General features: G+C 39.3%; 2 protein-coding genes across 2 annotated transcripts in view; both read right to left on the bottom strand.

The window, feature by feature from the left end:
* Window positions 1-308: 308 nt before the first annotated feature.
* On the bottom strand, window positions 309-7,697 carry IFT70A (intraflagellar transport 70A). Its single transcript, XM_003921829.4, has one exon. It carries the CDS (start codon window positions 7,235-7,237, stop codon window positions 5,240-5,242), a length of 1,998 nt encoding a protein of 665 aa, XP_003921878.2. The 5' UTR covers window positions 7,238-7,697; the 3' UTR covers window positions 309-5,239.
* Window positions 7,698-11,776: 4,079 nt separating this feature from the next.
* PDE11A (phosphodiesterase 11A) overlaps window positions 11,777-21,181 on the bottom strand; it is a 392,053-nt gene continuing 382,648 nt past the window's right edge. Inside the window, exon 20 of the mRNA XM_039469872.2 lies at window positions 11,777-17,355. Coding sequence (XP_039325806.1) covers window positions 17,200-17,355 — 156 coding nt within the window. The 3' untranslated portion in view covers window positions 11,777-17,199. The remainder of the gene's footprint in view (window positions 17,356-21,181) is intronic.

Genomic DNA, 21,181 nt, shown 5'->3' with positions numbered 1-21,181 from the left:
AAGTCTCTGGTAACACTTTGTAAATACTTGTGAAATCAGCTGGCACTGTGCTGGGATTTCTGAGTAGGTGCCTCACAGCTCTTTCCACTTAAGGTGTAGAGAAGCCTTTTGACGGCCATTTTTATGTGTTTGTGGTGGCTGGAAACTATAATGAAGAGAAGAAAATCGCTGACTTTAAGAAGAATTATATAAGGTGATTTTTTCAAAGCGGAGATGAAACAACAGGTGAGTCAGTAATCTTTGTGCCCAGCCCAGATTGCAGTGCCACTAAATCTGTGCTGCCACAAGCAGCATAACATACCTGCTCAGGAACCCTCAACACACTTTTGTAAACTATAGTAGTTTAGGCTAGTCCTGGAATGTTCTAAGTGTATTTTTTTTAAGCCTATTGAACTACTGATTAAATAATCAGCATGAACTGAAGTGGCAAAAGTCATAACACTGGAAAAGAAATGCCTAGCATTGATAGAAAAATTTGTAAAACAAGCAAACAAACAAAAACAAAAAATACCCAAGAGAAGGTGTTATGGAACTGAACTGGGATTTGCTTTCCTGGCACAATAAGGCCAAACATCCACACTGAGATTTGCAGCAGGAGAAAGGAGGACATTTATTTGCAGAGTGCCAAGCAAGGAGGATCAGGCAGTTCTTGCTTAAACCCTGACTTCTCTTATGGTTTGCAAGCAAGGGTTTCTTAAAGGCAGGGGTACATTTCAGGGAAGCAGATGTTACAGGCAAAATTATAAATCAATACATGGAGTTTACATGTTGGTTTGGCTTAAAAAGGCAGGATATCTTGATGGGGCTTACTGATCATAGATTGAAAGATTTTCTGATTTGCAATTGGTTAAGGAAAAGGTTTGTTTAAAAATTCTGGGGTCAGCAGAAAAGAATATCAGCCCTGACTCACGAGTGAACTTTCTCCAGGCACCTCAGGAAAAAATTTAGACCATATAGAATGGCAGTCAGAGTTCATTCCTCAGTTCCCCCTTATCGGAGGTCTATGTGCAGGCAGACCTGTTCGGTGGGGTCTATGTTTCTGAAAAACAATTCAGGGACATATGTTATCTCTAGTTCCTATAGGGGAACCAAACATCCTGTGATTCTAATTTCCTTGGCTATTGCCTTAAACTACTCTTACCTTCTTGCTCATCAAGTTGCTTACTTACTTTTCAGGGCTAGCTAGGTGTCTGGAGCTTCCCTTGTAGGAACTCAAGATTTTCCTTTATTTCCATACTTGGAGGCCCTAAGAGGGGTCCCTGTTCTGTCTCAGAGAAATGTGGTAGAGTGGAAAGAACATGGGAACTGAGCAAGAAGCCCTGAATTCTGATCCTGGCTTTGCCTGGATCCTATTTGGCTCTATCACATTATCTTGGGCAAGTTATAGCATCTCTGAGCCTCAGTTTTATGATTTAAGGATGAGCTAGTCTAAGCCCTCATTGTTTACACTCTAGCTGCAGATACATTCCAGATGTTTATCTTAATAATTTGTAATTTAAAAGAAGCTATTTGGGTCATGTCTACAAATATAAAAAAAATCACATTTATGATTTTCCATTTATATTTTACATGATTATCTCCAGAATCATTGTATAATTTTACCAATCATTTCATTATAAATTCTAGATACATTGTCAGAAAAATAGTCTCCTTAGTTTCTGAAACTACTTGCAGTGTCTTGGTCAAATCACGTGTACCTCTCCTTTGGTCTTTGGCATTTTGTCAAAACAGTTTAATGATAATGAATCAGTACAAGAATAAAAGTCCTAGAAACAAAAATATTGTATTAACTACGGAAAAAGTTTTTGCCTTTTCCAGTAAACATACAAAATAATGGCACTCCTTAGTATATGTGAGTATGTGGTATTGCCTTCTGATTAAATAGTTTCAGCAAACTGTTGCTGTTATGGTCTGATTCCTGAAGGTTTTTTTCTTGTTTTGTTTTACAATGTTAGGGTGTGTACTTCATGGTACTTCATGACTTAAAAATGCAATAGACAATTTATATTCACAGAAGTATACAGTCTCCTTTCCATATATGAAGTACATGCACTATAGTGTATGGTTTTGGAAAATTTGGAAGAACTACGACTAAGAGGTTGAGTTTTCACAACAGACCCTGACCTTGATTAGAAAAACTAACCAGCCAGTAGTTTACTGTTGAGACTTAACAAGATCTTGAGGGTTTGTGGGCACTCCATGGACACATGTTTTATAGCAGTTGACATGAGTGCTGGTGAAACTTTTAGTCATGTGTCTTTCATCTTAAGCATTTGACTCTCCTAATGAAATAATTGAAAATAAAATATTAGCAGCAATATATGCTTTCCCACATACCTTACTAGGGTCCTGTTTGCATAGTACAAATTTAGCTATTTGCTATTTTGAATTAAGATATTTGGTCATTAATATTGATGTGTTTTATTTCATAAACATGCAAATTTTGCTTTTGAACAAGGACTTGGGCCCATTTCACATGTTCACATTATATTAATATTTGCAATCAAGTTATTGTCAGGTTTCACTTCAACTAACAAATGTTTATTTTTCACACTAGAAATGTACTTAGAACTCTCTATATTCTAATAATTTTTCCTTATGAAGCAATCCCTTTTTGAATAAATACACATTATGATGTTGTAGAAAGGATTTCAGTATGTGGTGGGTCAATCTTGGCCCAAATCCAAAGGAGCTGATTTAATTAAAGAACCAAAAGAACCTCAATTAACAGTGGTATCAAGTATAGAGTCATCACCTTGTAAAGAGAATACTAAACACTATACCTATGGCTAATAAATTAATTACCTTCTGGCTAATGTCTGGCCCTATTTTTCAATATAAAATGATTATAGATTACAGTAAGGCAAGTGTCCTCTGAAGTTGAGTATATTTAATTCCCAATGTTACAGAATTTAAAATGATACAGATACTACATGTTTTTAAAATTTCAGTCTTTCTTTTGAGTTCAAAAAGTTTAAAAGAGAAGGTTACCACAAATATATTTTTAAAAGTTCACTCTATTCAACAAATTATATAGATCTAGTACCTTCGGTGATTCCTCTTAAGAGTTTTTCTGGCTTTACCAATCTGAGAGTCACTTTTTATCAATACATGTTATCTTGTTTTGCAAAAATGGATTTTTAAAAGATTTCCAAAGTCACCTTGATAATCATAGTGCTCACTCACCTGACACTTACTGCTAAAAGGTTGGTATGCATCTTTTATACCTGGTTAAGGTTCAACTTTTAGCTATCAGAGAAAAGTGTCCCTATACTTGACAAAAAGGAAAAGATAAAAAAGGGAAAGAGAAGAGGGTGTTATGAAAGGCAGATTTTTCATTTCTTATCTAGTGATATGTTCTGCAGCAGTAAACACCACTATCTCTTAAGCAGACCCTTTGAAGGCAGTGGGGGGAAAACACTCAAAGAGAAAGCTGTAAACTAGAGACTGTCTTCCTGTTCTATGTGGCTTTGACTTTTTCAAAAGTCTGCATGGCCTCTTCTCCTGGTATTAAATAAAACAAGAGTATAAGGACTGATGATTTGATTTGGTGAGTTAGTTACGGAAGTAGCTCTGGCATCTGTTATTTCCATTCTTTTATCCATTACCTCTGTTCTGTTAACAGCAGCAGACACTTGATTAACTACTGAGAGTTGGACATGATGGGAATCCAAGGTGGACTGTGAAGTACATCATGTAGCTAAATCTCCATTACATCTTCACTTCACTTGTTCCTCTGTTTCCAGATTTCTGGCAGACTGGCATCTAAAGGCCTTCATGTTAGAAGCAGGAGAGGGTCTAATTGTTTCAAGAATTATTGGGGAAAAAACACACATTTTAACAGCTTGTCAATAAAACTACTGAAGCAAATCTCCCCTTCCCCAACAAAAACAAACATTAGTACGAAATCTAAAAGGATAGGTTAAGAGAATTATACAATTTTTAAATACTTATAAAATTATTAATTTATGCACAACCATAGCAGAGACTGGGGACCACCCAATATATATTCATAGCTAGAGTTGTAAGCAAAAATTCCAAGTAAAAAGGCAAAAATCCAAATGTCTTAATAATCAATATAACATCCAACAATAAGATAACAACCATTTACTGTAGGGGTTAACATGTACAGTAAGCCAAAATCCTAGCAAATATTAATATTAAATACAATTATGTATTTCCTAGCTGATTTGTTTATATATACAGGTCATAAAAACAGAAAGGCAAACTTTTTTCTATATGGCTTATACTAAATCAGATGTTACAGCCAAAATTAATTGTAAAGGTTTCTGATAGTTCAAATGATTGTGAAACCCCAAAGAATAAAGGAATCTCTGAAAGTCTAAAATTAGAAGGTATGGAACTCATACTTTAGTCTTCTCATTCTCACTTCAGTGCTTATTTTTTCCTAATAAAATTTAAAAGTACAAAATTAAAATTTTCAGTTTTCAAAAAAACTTAAAATATTAAGCTTCTACACTTAATATGTCAGTATACACAAGGAGGCAAAATCATTTCTGTAAAATCAAAAATAGAAAATGAAGAAAATGTTTGTTATAAAATTTAAACAACCAATCAACCAAATTACAAATAATAATAATAAGTCATCGAACAAACCTCATAACCTGAAAAGAACCAAAAAAAGAAATTCCCATTATACTTGTACTTCTAAAAAGGGCTTAGGGAAGGTCTAAAGTAGAACTTTGTTGTGATCCAGAAAGTTAAAGGACTAAAAAACTCAAGAAATAGAGTTAAGAATTAGATTTTTTAGATAGCACAGTCTATCCTGAGATGGCAAAATAGACATGGCTTTATTTACTGATTGAGAAGTGGTCCAGCCATGGGCTAGCAGTCATTTACATACCAGTGACCAAATGCAAACATACACATACTGATAGAGCTTTGGTTCATGACATACCCTTTTCACAGCTCAAAGCTGAAACATCAACTCTATTTGGGGTTACTTGCTTATACAAAGATGTCACTCTAGCAACTGTAGCTTGAGGGCAAGACTAGATGGTTGTCACTAGTAGGAAGAAAGCAGAAGTGATTCAGCTTACACTTCATAGTCCCTACTCTTCTGAATTAAATGAAAAAGTTGTTCAAACATAATACTTATTATAATTTAAAGTGTATAAAGTTCAAAAGAAAACAAATATAAAGATGCCAAGTCTAAGTATAGATTTAAAAGTGTGATAGATAAGAAAGCCATTTTGAAAAAAGCCACTATCAGCTAGAACTACTTATTCCATCCTATAATCTCATAAATTAAAGCTTTCAATTGTCTGGACTCATCTGTGACTGTATTCTTCCCAACATGCATTCTTTCTTCTTCCAGGGGTTGTTCAATAACAGCAGGTATGTTTGTGCCATGAAGTTCACAGTGTCCTAGAAACTGGACACATTCTTGAATAACACTGTCATGAATGACTATTATGTGTTTTGACATGTTTTCTAACAGAGACAGGAAGCATCTTTTGGCATAATACCAGGTATCTGTTCCCAGTTTTTTATTATAAGGCTCCAAACTTTTGATAACTCGAGAAATACCAAACTCATAGTTTCCTTTGGCGCAATAAAGAGTTCCTATCACCAAATTCACAATGCAGAGATGGTACACTTTTTTATCTGGGTCATCATAAGAGAGCTGCTCTTCCTCCTTTTCAATCTTCCTCATCAACTCCTCTGCTTCTTCATTTTGACTTGTCATAATATAGGAAACACAGAGATTAGCCAGTACGATAGCACTGACACTCAGGATGTTATCAAAATGCTTCTTAACTATGGGTTCATAGAAACCAATGGCTTCTCTGTATTTGTTTTCCTGCATGAACAGAACGTGAGCCACATTCAGCTTCCACACATCATGGTCATTACAGAATTCCACAGATTTGCGAAAGATCTTCTCCACCATTGCATAATTTTCAAGGTTCCAGTAGATTTTTGCCTGAGCCATCAACACGGGAATATACTTCTCTAGGGTTTCATCATATTCATTCACTGCCTTTTTGATAGCTTCATCATCTCTATTGTGTCTTGCTTCCTGTACTTGCTTGGTGAGTCTCCGAAGCTGCTCAGTCAGCATTGCTGCTAGCCCATCAAGCTTAAGGAAAGCCTCTTCAGGAGCTGTCTGGCAAGTGATCATGGCATCCAAGAAGTCATAGAGATAGGGTGTGAGGAACTTGTAAGTCAAATGGGCATTTTCTGCCAGGACATCTGCTGCAAGGTCAAAATACTCATATTTACAGTAGAGCAGCAACAGGTTGCCAAAAGTCTCTGGGGGAAAGGGATTCTGTTGGAGCAAAAACTGTAGCTTTTCAAACCCTTCTGTAGGCCTGGCATCCATGTTCATTAGTGCCTGGTTGTGCAGAGTCACAGGGTCCAACTCTTCCTCTGCTCTGGGTGGCATGTCAGTGAGAGTTTCTTGGGCTACCTCATAGTTTCTCAACTGGTATTCTATGGCTGCCTTAAGGTTGAAGGCTTCCACCAAAGCAGTCTGGTGGAGGACTAAGGTGTTGCCAACACTGCGAACATCAAAGCCCTCAGTGGTCATGCCCACACCTAGCTCAGGGTGCTGGCGGATACCGTGCTCAATAATCTCAGCGATATGCTTCAGCGCTGCAGCATACTGCCGGCTGCTGTAATAAGCCAAAGCCAGGTTGTAGGAAAGGTCAGGTTGGTAGCCCGAGGCCTGCAAGGCCGCAAAAAACTTGGAGCAGGCAGCTTCATACTGTCCCTCCTTGTAGAGCAAACAACCCAGGTTGACCTGGCCATCGGTCTCATTCTCGACCCCACTATCTTCTCCCCCTTCCCCACTCAGCAGCTGCTCCACCAGGCTCCTGGACCCTGGCAGATCGCCCTCGCTGTATTTGATGGCAGCTTGCAGGCGGAGGACCCGGCTGTGGTAGGCGGGGTTATCCAGGAGAAGGAAGGCGACCCGGTTGGCCTCCGGATAAAGGCAGGCCTTGTACAGGGCCTGGGCCTGGTACAGGCGGTACTGCTCTAGGTCCGGGTGCAGCTGGCTCAGCTGCTCATAGCACTCGGCCGCCAGCCCGAACTCCTGCAGGCGGTAGTAGCAGTAGCCCAGCAACGACAGGCCGGCGCGGCTCCGCGGGCTCCGCTGCTGCTCTCGGCCCAGCAGCTGCACCGCCTCGGCGTAGCGGGCATCGCGAATGAGCCGGTACACGACCGCGGTGAACTCCCCGTCGGGGATCTGCGCGCCGTTCACGCCCGCCATAACCGCCACGGCTGTTGTGCCTGCGGTTGCCACGGCAACACAGCAACACGGCAACCGGAAACGGAAGACTGCCGGTTACTTTGTCACGGAAGAAATCTGCTAGGAATAAAAAGGAACCATTCTCGTTAATCTCTCAATTTCGGTTTGACTTTCAAAGATCTGGACTGCGGAGTAGCGGCAGTTAGGCGGGGAAAGGCTACTCCTCCGGGCTGTTCAAAGACGGAACCCCACCGTCCCGGCATGCACCGTTCCAGTGGCGCAGCTGCGCGGGCGTGGTCGCACTGCATGCTGGGAGGCGTAGTTCCTGCTGTACTGACCTGATCCGCGGCCGGTTGGGACGCAGAGTCACCCGCCTTTCGTGCCCACTAAAGATGTGGGGCGCTCTCTTCGTCTGTTGTGGCACCGCGGTCTCTTGCGCGGCGGAGGAAGGTTTCCGGCCACGTCTTCCTGGCGATTTAGAGCCCTGTGCACGGTGTGGTCTATGCTAATGCTGGGGTTTGGCTTACTTTTAATGATGTAGAGATTCGCCAGTACAATAAAAGGACCTTTTAATAGAGGGACTGGATTGCAAAAGGTAGTTAACGCCTTGAATTCCCTTGGAATGAGAGCAGTTTCTTATTATGCTACCCCAAGGGCACAGTTTTTAAGAACAGAATAGAGCAGCATATGGTTGATACAGTATCAACCATATCATATAGCACTCTGTTATAGACTGTTTACATACAGTAGTTCTAATTTGAATAAGCAGCCTGCATTCTGCATATTGCAAATGACGAAGTCTGTGAGCTTGAAAGGTTTAAAGATTTAAGTATTACATTATTAATTAAACTATTTAAATTAATAGTTTGCTTAAGGCCACACCTAGGTAGGTAGGAGCTAAGCCGTGATATCCAATAACCAATTTCAATAAGAAAGTGAATGATGAATAACCTGATCCATCTATCTCACGTACATTAGTTTGTAAGGGCCAATTTTTTGGTGCTAAGTGTCTGTAAGGAATATTATTATTGTCTCTGTTTCGCCATTAAAACAACGAACTAACTTTGTGTAGGTAGTAGACTTTGAACTTCTAGGCCTTGATTCCTGCTGTGAGCAGATGTGACTAGTGGAGTTGTGTAGGTCGTATTTACCTGGTATCATTGGGAGGAGATTTTTAGTAGGTGTGTGATTGCTCATATCATCAAATGGGTGACTTTATTTATTCAGTCTTCTCCCTTACTAGGAACTGGCAGAGTTGTGTATTCCTGGCTGGGACTAAACAAGGTCAATTCCAAGAAAGGAAAACTGCACCACCCATTTCAGAAGGATTGAATGGGGCTTTGGTCACCCAAGACCCCACAGAAAGCAACTGTGGAATACTACTATAACTCTATTCTGAGGCTTCTTTCAATCTGATCTATTGGTGCACCCTTTTAGAGTCTTAAACCCAAGGAGGTACATGGGTAAAGGATACTGCTCAGTAATAAATTGGGGGAGGGGGTGCATCGTTTTATTTATAGCTGGCTTCCTGATGGTTCTACCTTGGGAATTTAGGCTCAGTATTTTATTTATAGACAGGGCTTTGTTCTGTTGTTCAGGCTGGAGTGCAATGGCATGATCATAGCTCACTTCAGCCTTGAACTCCTGGGCTCAAGTGATTTATTTTTTATTTATTTATTTATTAGTTAGAGACAGGGCTTTGTTCTGTTGTTCAGGCAATGGCATGATCATAGCTCACTGCAGCCTTGAACTTTTGGGCTTAAGTGATCTTCTTGCTTCAGCCTCCCGAGTAGCTGGGACTATAGGTGCACCACCATGCCAAATTTTAAAAAAAATGTTTTAATAGAAATAGGGTCTCACCATGTTGCCCAGGCTCATTTCAAACTCCTGGCCTCAAGCAGCCCTCCCACTTCGGCCTCCCAAAGTGCTGGGATTACAGGTATGAGCCACTGTGCCTCACAAGGCTCAGTATTTTAAAGTTCTTGTGTATGTACTGTTACATTAGGTAATTTGCTATTTAATTAAAGTAAGATGACAAAATGGGAATGGAAAATTGCCTTTCATACCTTTAATCTTTCTCTCTGTTTTGTAGGATTGTATTTATATCACCTTCAAATGGCTTCTTGAAAATGTATGAAAAGTAAAAGGACTATATTTTCTCCTCCAAATTTCTGGGATCCCTACCAGGATTCAGTTGGGGTTCTCCTCTTTGTGTGGGTACTTGTTATCATGGCAGCTGAAGTGAACAGGAGGGAGGCCGTTCTGTCTCTTCCTCCTTATTTCATGTGATGCTGCTCCAGAGGCCTGGCTTGAAAAAAGCAGGACATTCGGCTTAGACAGATGGAGGGCAGGGTCATTTTCAAAATGAAATGAGTGCACAGATCACACTGTGAAATTGGCATGACCATCACTGCTGCTGATAGACTGACTTTTTATTTGGTCTCTGATAGGTAGTTGGGGAATAGATTAGTTTTGTTGGGGGTGGTGGTGAGAGAAGGCCCTTTAATGATAGAAATTCTGGAAAGAATTAAATAGGGTGAAATATTATGAAGTGTCATAAAGCATCATTTTGTTTGCAATAGGATCTTGAAAACATGGAGCATATATCAAAAAGTGAGTTTATCATACCATTTCAAGCAATAGGAAAGCATTTGGTGGTTGTAATAAAGTGATTTGGTGACTTGTAGAAAGGAATTGTAGTTTGATGAAATTTGAGTTGAACTCAGGGTGGATTTTGCTACATAAAGGGAGACACGTTTATCATGTAGATGAGTTTCATTGAGGCAAAATATATAGGAGCAAAAAGTATGATGCTTGGTTCTTAGCATGCTTATGTTCTGCCTGCCAAAATATGCCATGATCAAATCCCATATTCTATTTGTGTGTGTAATCTCTTTGGCATTCTCTTTTAAAACTAGTTGTAAGGTTATGTCTTATTTATACTATATCTTTCTGTTGGTAAACATTGTTAATTTCTAAGTATTTCAAACACAGCTGTGGTCAAACATCTTCCTTGACAAAGGAAGACCTTCTGCAAATCCATTTTTCAGTTGTTATTTTATTTTTGTTTTTATTTCAGACCATTTTCTTCAGGATGGACAGTTTGGGAAGTTCAGTTATCTTGCGTCCCCATTCCCTCACTCCAGTCTTCTGCCATGAACAGAGAAGAAAAGAATGAATTAGTGCCGAATTGGAAATACAGTTGACTGATTTTTAGGAGCATCTGTTCAATCTTTTAGGACTTTTGGAAAGAGTGTATGCTAAAATCAACACTTGAGAACATTTGTGCTCAGGTGGTGTGACATTTAACCTCATTATGAACTCTCCTTTTGCTGGCAGTTCCAGCTTTATTAATATTTTAATTAGATTTTCTTCTTGAATATCCCTTGCTTTTGATCAAGCAGCTTGTATTTTGGCATATACAGTATTATTGTCTAAATTAACTTCCCAGGGAGAACACAATAGCATTTTGGTTTATAAAAGGGATTAATAGAGAAGGCAAAACTGTAGATACAGCAGCATTAAAAACAAAAACAAAAACAAAAACAAAACATTAAAACAAAGAGCTACTCCAAGGTTTTGTGTTTATGAAGTACTTTGAGTATCAGGGCTGCTTTGCCTAACTTCCCTCATTGATCCTCACGGCCCTTCTGTGAATTAGGTAAGCCTTATTGTTGGCCCCACTTTAAAACTGCAAAGCACAAAGATGCCAGTGATTGCTGACTGTGGCAGCCAGCAACAGTGATTGCCTATGCTGGCCAGTAGTGGGCCACACTGCACCTCTTTCCTTTCTCTGGGCACCTCCTCTCCAGTCATTTGAATTGGCTTTGGATCATTTGCTGCAGTTTGTTCTAATAGAACAGGCACAATGGTGTAAGAATTTTAAAGTTTAAGCACCGAAGCCGTTGTGTAATTGTATGGCGTCAGTGTGGCTGGCGGTCCTGCATTGATGCGATCCCCCTGTGTAATTGCCCATGCAAATTTGAGCAATCTGTAACGGACACAGGAACCCAGCCTTTGGCTGCAGACTTTCCTACCTCCAGAAAAACTTCAATAATTCGAAGAACCTCTTTATCATCTTTAAAAAGCTATATGGACAGGGCTGTGCTAGTATCCTTCTCACAGTGAAAACATCACGGATCATGATAGACAAGGTTAATGGACTAAATTAACAGTTAACATTTAAACTGTAGGTATTTGGATGCTTGCTTCCTTCTTTCAGCCCCAAAATCACCCTTCTCAAAAGAAATAAAGGTTATTTCAGAGCTTTAGTTAAACTCTAAGTATTTTATTAAAAACAAAGATATTTGGGTCTCTTAAAGCAGACTTCCAAAACTATGGATTAGTTGCTTGTGAAATGGCCAAGTGGTCTATAATGTAATATTCTTACAATGAAACATCAATCTGGGAAATCTACACAAAGTGAATGATTTCAGACAATTGAAAACATATTTCCTTTCTTTCATGTAAAACAATAATAATTAGGAAGGAAGTCAGTAGGAGATCCTTTTTAGATTATTGTACATGAAAATAAAATGGAAAAAGCAATTTCCCCCCAAGGGAATGAAACTCAGCAAAACATAGCCTCCTATTTCCAATGCTATTTTTTAAATTTCATCTAAATATGACAATTTAAATCTAAACTAGAGCAAAAGAAAAACTGGGATTCTAATACACATGCAGATACACACAGAAAATGAACACAGATATAAGTGGTGGCCACAAATAATATATTTTTCACAGCAAATTCTTCATTTACTTAATAAAAAACATTTTTGTACTAGTGTATACATTAAATGATATTGGTGTAGTTATGTTATATAGATAAACAATTAATCTTTAGCAGTGCTGAGAGATGCACCAAACATGCAAGAACATTCAAAATTAAATTTAAAAAGATGTACAACCCCAAATTAATAGCTGAAGACAAGGTCATGACAAACAGTGTAAGTGTGACATTGGGCACTGCTAAATCTAAATGCTCATCATGAAATTCTCCAGATACACCTCATTTTATTTCTGCCTTCTATATGTTTTATTCTGCTATTCTTCACTTAGGAAGCTGGTGCAATTTTGGCCTTCTTGTAGTCAGACTTAACCTTTACATTTCCTGATACATTTGAGTTTTGGGAGTTAGTTACAACATGTAGCAGAACAACAATTTCAGAGACTGTTACTCTGAAGCAGATAATGAAAACTTCATTACCGTGGCATTGCCAGAGTTTTTAGGGTCCCAAATTAGGTTTTGTTCTGTTGCTTTAATGAATCCTTTCTGTGTTTTGGTGCGTGTGTCTGGGTGTTTCCAGCCAAAGCATTTTTCTTTATACTTAAATCTTTCTCTAATATGTTTAGATTTCTATCCCACTGGAAGGAAATTGTTTCACACTGTTACTAGAGATGAAACTGGTTTTTTGTCTTTCTGCAATTTCTGAGTCAGCAGGAAAAACAGATTTTAAAATAATTTTACTGTGGAATAAACTGGGCAGATTCTGTTGAATCACCTTGTGTAAGTAGATAAAGTATGATAAATTTTGATACACAGAAAAAGCAACTGGATTCTGGTAGCATTAATATTAGATAATATTGTTATTACGCTAACACAAAATGTTAAAGATGATTTCTAACCCAATGTATTTGCAAATATAAAATATGAAATTCATAGATATGTAAGATTTTAGAAACAAAATGCATGTGCAAATTTTAACTTCTCTTGGCTTACTTTATAAATTCACTTCTAAATTCATGACCACCATTTATGGGATATATCAGATAATCTAATTTTTTTTTTTTTTTTTTTTTGAGACGGAGTTTTGCTCTTGTTACCCAGGCTGGAGTGCAATGGCATGATCTCGGCTCACCGCAACCTCCGCCTCCTGGGTTCAGGCAATTCTCCTGCTCCAGCCTCCTGAGTAGCTGGGATTACAGGCACGCGCCACCATGCCCAGCCAATTTTTTGTATTTTTTAGTAGAGACGGGGTTTCACCATGTTGACCAGGATGGTCTCGATCTCTCGACCTCGTGATTCACCCGCCTCGGCCTCCCAAAGTGCTGGGATTACAGGCTTGAGCCACCGCGCCCGGCAATCTAATTTTTTTTTATGAAACAAAGGAGATATAGGCTGAGTGTGGTGCTCACATCTCTAACCCTAACACTTTGGGAAGCCTAGGCAGGAGGATTGCTTGAGCCCAGGAGTTTGAGATCAGCGTGGTCAGCATAGTGAGGCCTCGTCTTTACAAATAATACAAAATTTAGTTGGGGGTGGTGGTACACACCTGTGGTCCCAGTTACTCATGAGGCTGAGGCAGGAAGGATCACTTAAGTTGGAGAGGTAAAGGCTTCAGTGGTAGTGATTGTGCCAGCCTAGGGGACAGGGCAAGACCCTGTCTCAAAAAAAGATATATTTTTTAAAAAACTGTATTGATGACTATATCTTTCATCATAATTAGAGGTGGGCTCAAGAGACATCTGTAGTATGATTGTGTTTACATCGATTCCATATATGTAACTTCTTAGAGAGTCTTTATTAAGAGGATGGCTGTTTTAGGTTTGTTCCTATTTTATTTGAGAAGAATAAACAAGAAAATTATCTGGAAAATTTCTTTAAAGCTAAACACATCTTGGTCCTTTGGTGTGGGAATGGAATAAAAATCAGTGCTTTTATTTAATAGATGGAGAATCTAAGACTTGGATTACATGTTCAGCTGGTGACCAAGCTAGGATGGAGTTCCAGTCTGCTACGCACTGAATGGCACTCTTTGCAGTATGTGAAGCCCACCAGGATTGCTGCTACATTGTTGATTGTACACATATTAGCTACACACTGACTAGTAAGAATAAATATCATGTCTGAGAAAAACACATCTCATAGAAAAAGTGGGATGAAGTTTTTTCAACCATTAATGCCAAGAGACCCAAGGAAGCAAATATAATCTGGTCAGTTTGAATTTTTAATATAAGGCTCATATTTCAAATATCTTTCTCCAATAGGAGATAAACAATAATAATAAAGACTAGAAAACTTTCTCTTTTTTGGAAAAGCAGAATATATGGATAACTGCATATGCCTCACATTCTTGGAAAATTATAAATTATTTAGAAAAGGATTAAAAATGCCTGAAACCTGCAAAAGTTCAACCTCTAACCTCTGGGGTTGCTGGCACCAGGAAGCTGCTACCTTCCTTTCCACTGCTTCATGGTCGTGGAGGAACAGACCCATGGCATTAGTCAGCAGTTTCTGAATCTTGACCCACAGTAGGAAAGATACCTCAAGACAGAAGAAATAGATGGAGGCAATTACAAACAGCTACTTGATTGATGGTTGACATTGTCAGGGCTCTACTGTATGGCAGATTGCAATGGTATTGAACTCCCCTTGCTACCAGTGGATGTTGCTATTGGCAACCATGCAGTTAAGCCAATAAAAAGGCAAGAAAATGAGAGGAAAACTCAACCTTAGTGGAAGCTGGAGGGTTTGTACTATAAATTATGATCCTGTTAGCAATACGTAGCATCAACATTCAGGATAGCTACAGTGCTCACGGCAGCCTGTAGTCTCTGTCAGACCCTGGGTCCAGTTTTGTCATAATGCACATGCTTTAAAATGTTACTTTAGATGGACTGGCATCCATTTGTCTAGGCTATTTATTTATTTATTATTGGGGAGGATAACAGATGTGGGCTCATCTCTGCCTCACACAGACTGATTTTCAATTCCCATTTGTGATATAAACATGATGTGGCACATTACCCAGAAACACCTGCAGTGCTTCTGAGCTGCAGACACATCATGATCTCGCAGACCAGACTCTGTCCCTAACTCCACCCACTCTTTGTTCCTCACCTGAAGGAGGAGAGACAGCCCTGCAGAAGCTATTTTCCTTTATAGCAGAGTGATACAGAAAACTGGCTTAATAAGATCCATAAATCTGAACAACCTCCTCTTACCTGCTCTGCAGAGGCAGTTTTTTCCTGCACTCATTTTCCCCTCTAGTTTCTCCAGTCTTCCCTGCAGAGACAGCTGTAAATGGTTGCTAGGAACATTATTTTTTATGGCTCTCATTCCTTTCTTCTCTCCCTGCTCAAGTGTCTCTCTTTTCTGAGCAATTGATGACAGGGTTCCACACCTTCATTTTTTTGGTTGGAAGTGCCATTTTTCTCTGTTTGGATTGACTTTCACCTTTTTTTGGCAGTTCCCTTAACCATCTGCCTCAGTCCCTGTCTTTCCTTTATTGGTCTTCTTATATTTCTTCTTCTTGCTTTTATCCCCCCTTAGTCTGGTTTATACTTTTCTTTTACTTTGTTTCTTGCCATAAAGAGTCTTTTTCTCTACAATTACCTGCTCTCCCCTCACTTCCATTTTGGTATCTTAATTTTACCCATTCCTTCTTCAGACATTTCCTGAATTGTCAACTGTGTGCCAGGAAAACAATGTCCCTTGTAGAACATGGCCCCTATTTAATATTTGTAAAGTTAATGATTGATACTGATTAATAACAGTAACAAGAAAAATGGTTTGTAAATTGTGGATTGTTTTAAGAGCTGGAATGGGCCTCAGGTTTCATCTAGTCCAGGGATTTTCAAAGTCCCCAGAGTCCCTGTGGACCCCCATGTATATAATCAAAGAGATGAAGGCTTGTAGGTGCTCTAGATCTCCAAACCCTGCCTATAATTCACAGAGGAATTCAGCTTTTGATGTTTTATATGTTAAGGATTCATTGAAAGATTTATTTAAACAAAGATTTCTAAGGTTAAAACATGTTCAAGAATCATTTCCTAGCATAATCTACCTTGGAGAAGTTAAGTGACTTGTTCAAGTTAATCCAGTCAATAATGCCAAAGCCAGGGATAGAAATCTGTCTTCTAGTCCAGTGTTCTTTGGATAAGACACACCATGTCCACAGTTTCTCAAAATAGGGAGCAAAGCAGCTTTCTAGTCATTACATCTACTTAATACAGTTTATTCTTACCTGTTATAAACCTGGCTTCCTATAGAATATGTGTTCTTTGCCCAGACTATTATTTCTTAACATTTGAAGCATTATTTCTTACACTTCAGGAAAAATCCAAAATTAGGGACCCCTATAGTTAGCTTTAAGTTGGTTACTGGTAGTAATCTTAAATTTTATACCAGAACTCCTCACTAGGAGAAATCAAGGTAGTCAATGCTTAGTCTCCATGGTTCTGCTGTGTCCTGTGAACTATAGTTCCTAGATGTCACTTGTGGTAAATCCAGCTATGGATTTCCTTACACCCTTACTTTAATCAAAGTCTATCAATCCATTCCTTGTGGGAGAAGACTTGGTCTGTAATGAAAGTTGAGTTTTACAACTCTGGAAAAGGGTACCATAGTCACAATGTAGAATTACCCATCAAACACATTTGCTGTACTCCTACTATGTTATTCCTTTTTAGGCGGAGAACTGGGATTGATCAGTATCTATAAGGATAGTATAGTTTACCTTTTAGGTAGGCAATTCTAAAGGATCCATCAATAAGAAGCTCTAGGATTAAAAATTAAATACCTCTATGGAATACAAATCAGGATTCTTGGGACAGTCTGGCACAAAAAGGATTCAGGGACAGGAAGCAAAGGCAGGCAGTGTTTGGCTTGTGACAAATAGAAAAGCCATATACAGAATGAAGCAGTGCTAATGACACTTTCACTGTTCAGTGTTCCCTCAGCTCAGAGTGAGTCGGCCGACTGTCCACAGGTCCTTGGATCCAAAACAGTCCTCTACCCAGAGCCTTCATTTCAGCCCATGCGTATCCATCAGGGAAGAGTGAGGGTCCTGGTATGTGCCCCCTGCCCCACCTCTTCCTCTGTCCTTAACATCCACGCATCAAGGTGAAAGCCCAGGCATGCTTCTCAGTGCATCCTCGAGACGTTATGTCTTTTGAGCTAAAAGAACAAAAGGATGACATGGCTGGACTGAAACTGGCCCTTCAGGCTGCAGTCATTTTGCAACTGCAGCTGACCTGGAGGTTTAGTTCCTGTCTTCCTTGGCTACCATGACACTGGCTGGGGAGGATGAGGCAGTCGAGGCCAGCAGCCGTTTTTGGTGCAGCTCTTCCCACTTACTTCTGTTTGCAGCTACTGAATCTAGCATCGGCTTCAGTTTCACATTGACCTTCACCAATGCCTAAAACAAAACAAGAAACAGGTGGAGGAGAGAGGACGTAGAGTAACTGACATGATTTTCCACCTTTCGTTTATGAGAAGAATGGGAACTGGCTATAGGATATGAAAGTGATGATTATTTTGGCAAATAAGAGCTATTTACAAGAAATAAATATGTATTTAACACCATTATGTTGTATTAATAGAGCCTACTCAGAGAACGAAAAAATAAGACATCACCATCATGGCTGTGTACAACTCTAGGGGACAGCAGCCATGTAGACTCAAAATCCTGTTTTACAACTACATCAAGCAAGACAGGAAACAAAATATCCAGCTCACATATACCTACTTATGTGTGCATCTTTGCCTGCCATAGACAGCTCCGGATCTCAATTGACTACGAACTTAAATTTTTACCAAATAATTGTACGATTGCTCTACCATAGAGAACTCTGGGTGGACTTACTTGAATAGGAAAGGCCAAGTAAAATCCTGAAGTGAGGAGGTGCTCATTTTTAAAGCTAAAGATCCGGGAGTTGTGCTAAAGCATGGATACATGCATGAAAATAGACATGGCAGAAAGGGAAGCAGTGTGGAAGAGAGTGGCAGAGGAATGAAGGGGCATGAGGGAAGAGGAAAGGTAGGGTGTGGCCAGGGGCAGATGGACCACCAGGCTGATGACAGGCTCAGGCTTCATGGTCCTCATTTGCACTAGACCCTTCTAAGTTTATTCTTTTGTGCTTAATTGTATGTGTGTGTGCTTTTAAAAGAGCCCTCCTAGCTGGGCATGGTGGCTATGCCTATAATCCCAGCACTTTGGGAAGCCAAGGCAAATGGATCACCTGAGGTCAGGAGTTCGAGGCCAGCCTGACCAACATGGAGAAACCCTGTCTCTACTACAAGATTAGCTGGGTGCGGTGGCATGTGCCTGTAAACCCAGCTACTTGAGAGGCTGAGGCAGAAGACTCACTTGAACCCAGGAGGGTGAGGCTGCAGTGAGCCATTGCAGTCCAGCCTGGACAACAAGCAAAATTTCATCTCAAAAAAAAAAAAAAAGAGTCCTCCTATTCCCAAATGGTATAAGCTTGTCTCACTGTTCCTGGGTTGCCCCTGGTAGTGGAATGAGAGCCTGAAAAGTAAGACGGCTTATTTGAATTTAATGCAAATAAGTCATTTTTCAGCTTTCATATCAGAGGGCTATTCCAGGATAGGGGGTGACATGGGGGCAGGTCCGAGGATTTTGTTTCTAAATTGGGAATAGAACAAATTCAAGGAGCTCAGATTAAAGAACAATAGGCAAATATTTTACAGATCAGAGGGACATGGAGTTTACTCTGTCCAACAGGAAAATCTCACTATTCTCTACTTTACTGATTGTTTCCATTCTTTTAAATGCATGAATAGCTATATTTTCTTTCTTTATTTTTTTACTTTTCATAATGAAAGGCTTCTAACATATTTAACCAGTAAAATGTGATCAGTAAAAATATCTATTAGGTATCTATATGCTAATAAATATAAGTGAAGCTACCAAGTAAAACATATGTAACAAATGGTCTAGGAGCCTTTTAATTTTCTAGACAGCTCAGTGAAAAGGGAAATAAGATTTTGATGACATTTAACTTTTAGAAACATAGTCTTTGTCCTTTTAAAACATGAGATTTTGGAGAGTTGTTTTAAAAATAATACATTTTCTTTCCTTTACAGTTAGTTTGTATATTTTAAGTAACATATTAATGATAGAAAGTATAGAAACAACAGGTTTAAGAAGTAGGAAATTGAGATAATTTATAATCTCATAACTCAAGAGATAAATACTACTAACTTTTGGGTTTTGCCTTGAATGGAATCTTTCTATTATGTTTCTAACTGGTTAAATGATCAGAAAATCTAAAATATGGCTGGGTGAGGTAGCTCACGCCTGTAATCCCAGCATTTTGGGAGGCTGAGGTGGATAGATCATTTGAGGTCAGGGGTTTGAGGCCAGCCTGGCCAACATAGTGAAACCCCATATCTACTAAAAATACAAAAAAAAAATTAATAATAACTTGGTGTGGTGATGCATGCCTGTAATCCCAGCTATTTGGGAAGCTGAGGCAGGAGAATCGCTTGAACCCAGGATGCAGAAGTTGCAGTGGGGCAAGATCGCACCACCACACTCCAGCCTGGGCAACAGAGCAAGACTCTGCCTCAAATATATATATATATATATATATATGTATATATATATATATATATATATATATGGTATTTTATAAACTCAGTTTAAAAATGGACAGAATCAATAAGAATATATGGATTTTTAACCATTCATACTTCTTGGGCCTGTTTTCCATCTCCAGGGTCCGAAAGAAGTATAAAAACCTGGCATCCCATGTGGACGATGGGGAGCTTCTGTTAACACTTAACACCTCCTATGTGTTAAACACATTGCCAGCTGCTCTACATACTTCATCTCACTATTCCTCACAATGACTGTGCATTTCACAGATAATAAAACATGTCCCCCACATGTTAGGATCATGAATCATCCTTAGTCCTTCCACTGTAGGAGAAAGATAAGAATCCATATAGGAAGTTAGGGGTTCCTTTTGTAATCTTACCATTTGTTTTGGAAGCTATGGAGAAAACCATTGGTTTTCTCAAGTAAAAATCAGGGATAGGACACTGGCCTGTCATATAGAATGAATATATAGAGAAATCTGCTGAGGATATAGCATAAAATTGAAGCTCTTAAAGAGTGAAGAAGAAAAACCAAGGAATAATAAGGTACACATATAGAAACTGTATGGTTTCAACCTTTGTCAATGAACAATTCCAACCAGCTAGTAACTTTGTCATTCCTGTTTTAAGAGACTGTGGTGGTGATAAGGAGACCGAAGATATGAACTTCTGAGGACACACTGAGTATGATTGCTATTGTCATCAATTTGGGGTAAGGGTTGACACCAGGACCTTCCCTCTAACTTATTCATACCCACCTCTCCTTTCTTCTTTCCTCTTATCCATCAGTTCTATCACCCATCATCTTGTATATATATACAACTCTCATGAATTCTGACATTGTTCTTTGAATGTAATCTTATGTCACTTGCAGCCTCCCCTTCCCTTTAGACTTGAGATTAGACTCAAAATCTATTTCATGCTCTGGGAGACCTTTCAGACTCCTCCTGGTGACTTCTGAATATTACTTCCTTATACTCTTTGACTTCTTCTTGAGTCGGCCCTCTTGACCCCATTCTGCATCATTCCTAATGCAGTGTTTCACTTTATTTCCCCTTTTCACAGGAAATCCAATCACCCTCAACATTTTGGAAGTCTACTAACTGTACCGAACTTTAGAGGTTGTCATAGATGAAGTGACTTACCCACTAACTTACTCCTACATGCTCCTCTTCATCTCAGAGGCCACAGTCTTTTACCCCATGGAGAGTACTTCAGCTTTCTCCCTAGCCCTGTCTCACTGCTTTTATACAGTCCTGGCCTTCCAGCCAGCCAGTTTTTTCCCAGGCCCCTCCAAATTCTGACAAATTAAAGTTTATCTTTCTTGTTGCACAAAGGCCTATAAGATAGTTTTTATTTTCCTTATAAAGAAAGAAATAAAAGAAGGAACAAAGAAGTTGTGAGATTATCAGCCTACGGAAGGATGATATTCCCAAGTTATGACTTGGGTCAGTTAGCTATTTTTTGTTCCATGGACAGGGTTATATTCCTGGTCTCATGCAGACACCTTGCAGGTATATCCCATTCATCACAACGGGGACAAAAGGTGAACATATCATTAAAGCACTGCGATTTTAGCACATCTTCTGAAAAGCCTTCTCCAAGCATGACTGTGGTTAGGG

This window comes from Saimiri boliviensis, chromosome 5, assembly GCF_048565385.1.
Source record: "Saimiri boliviensis isolate mSaiBol1 chromosome 5, mSaiBol1.pri, whole genome shotgun sequence".
NCBI lineage: Eukaryota > Metazoa > Chordata > Mammalia > Primates > Cebidae > Saimiri > Saimiri boliviensis.
This window is presented reverse-complemented; position numbering and strand designations above follow the sequence as displayed.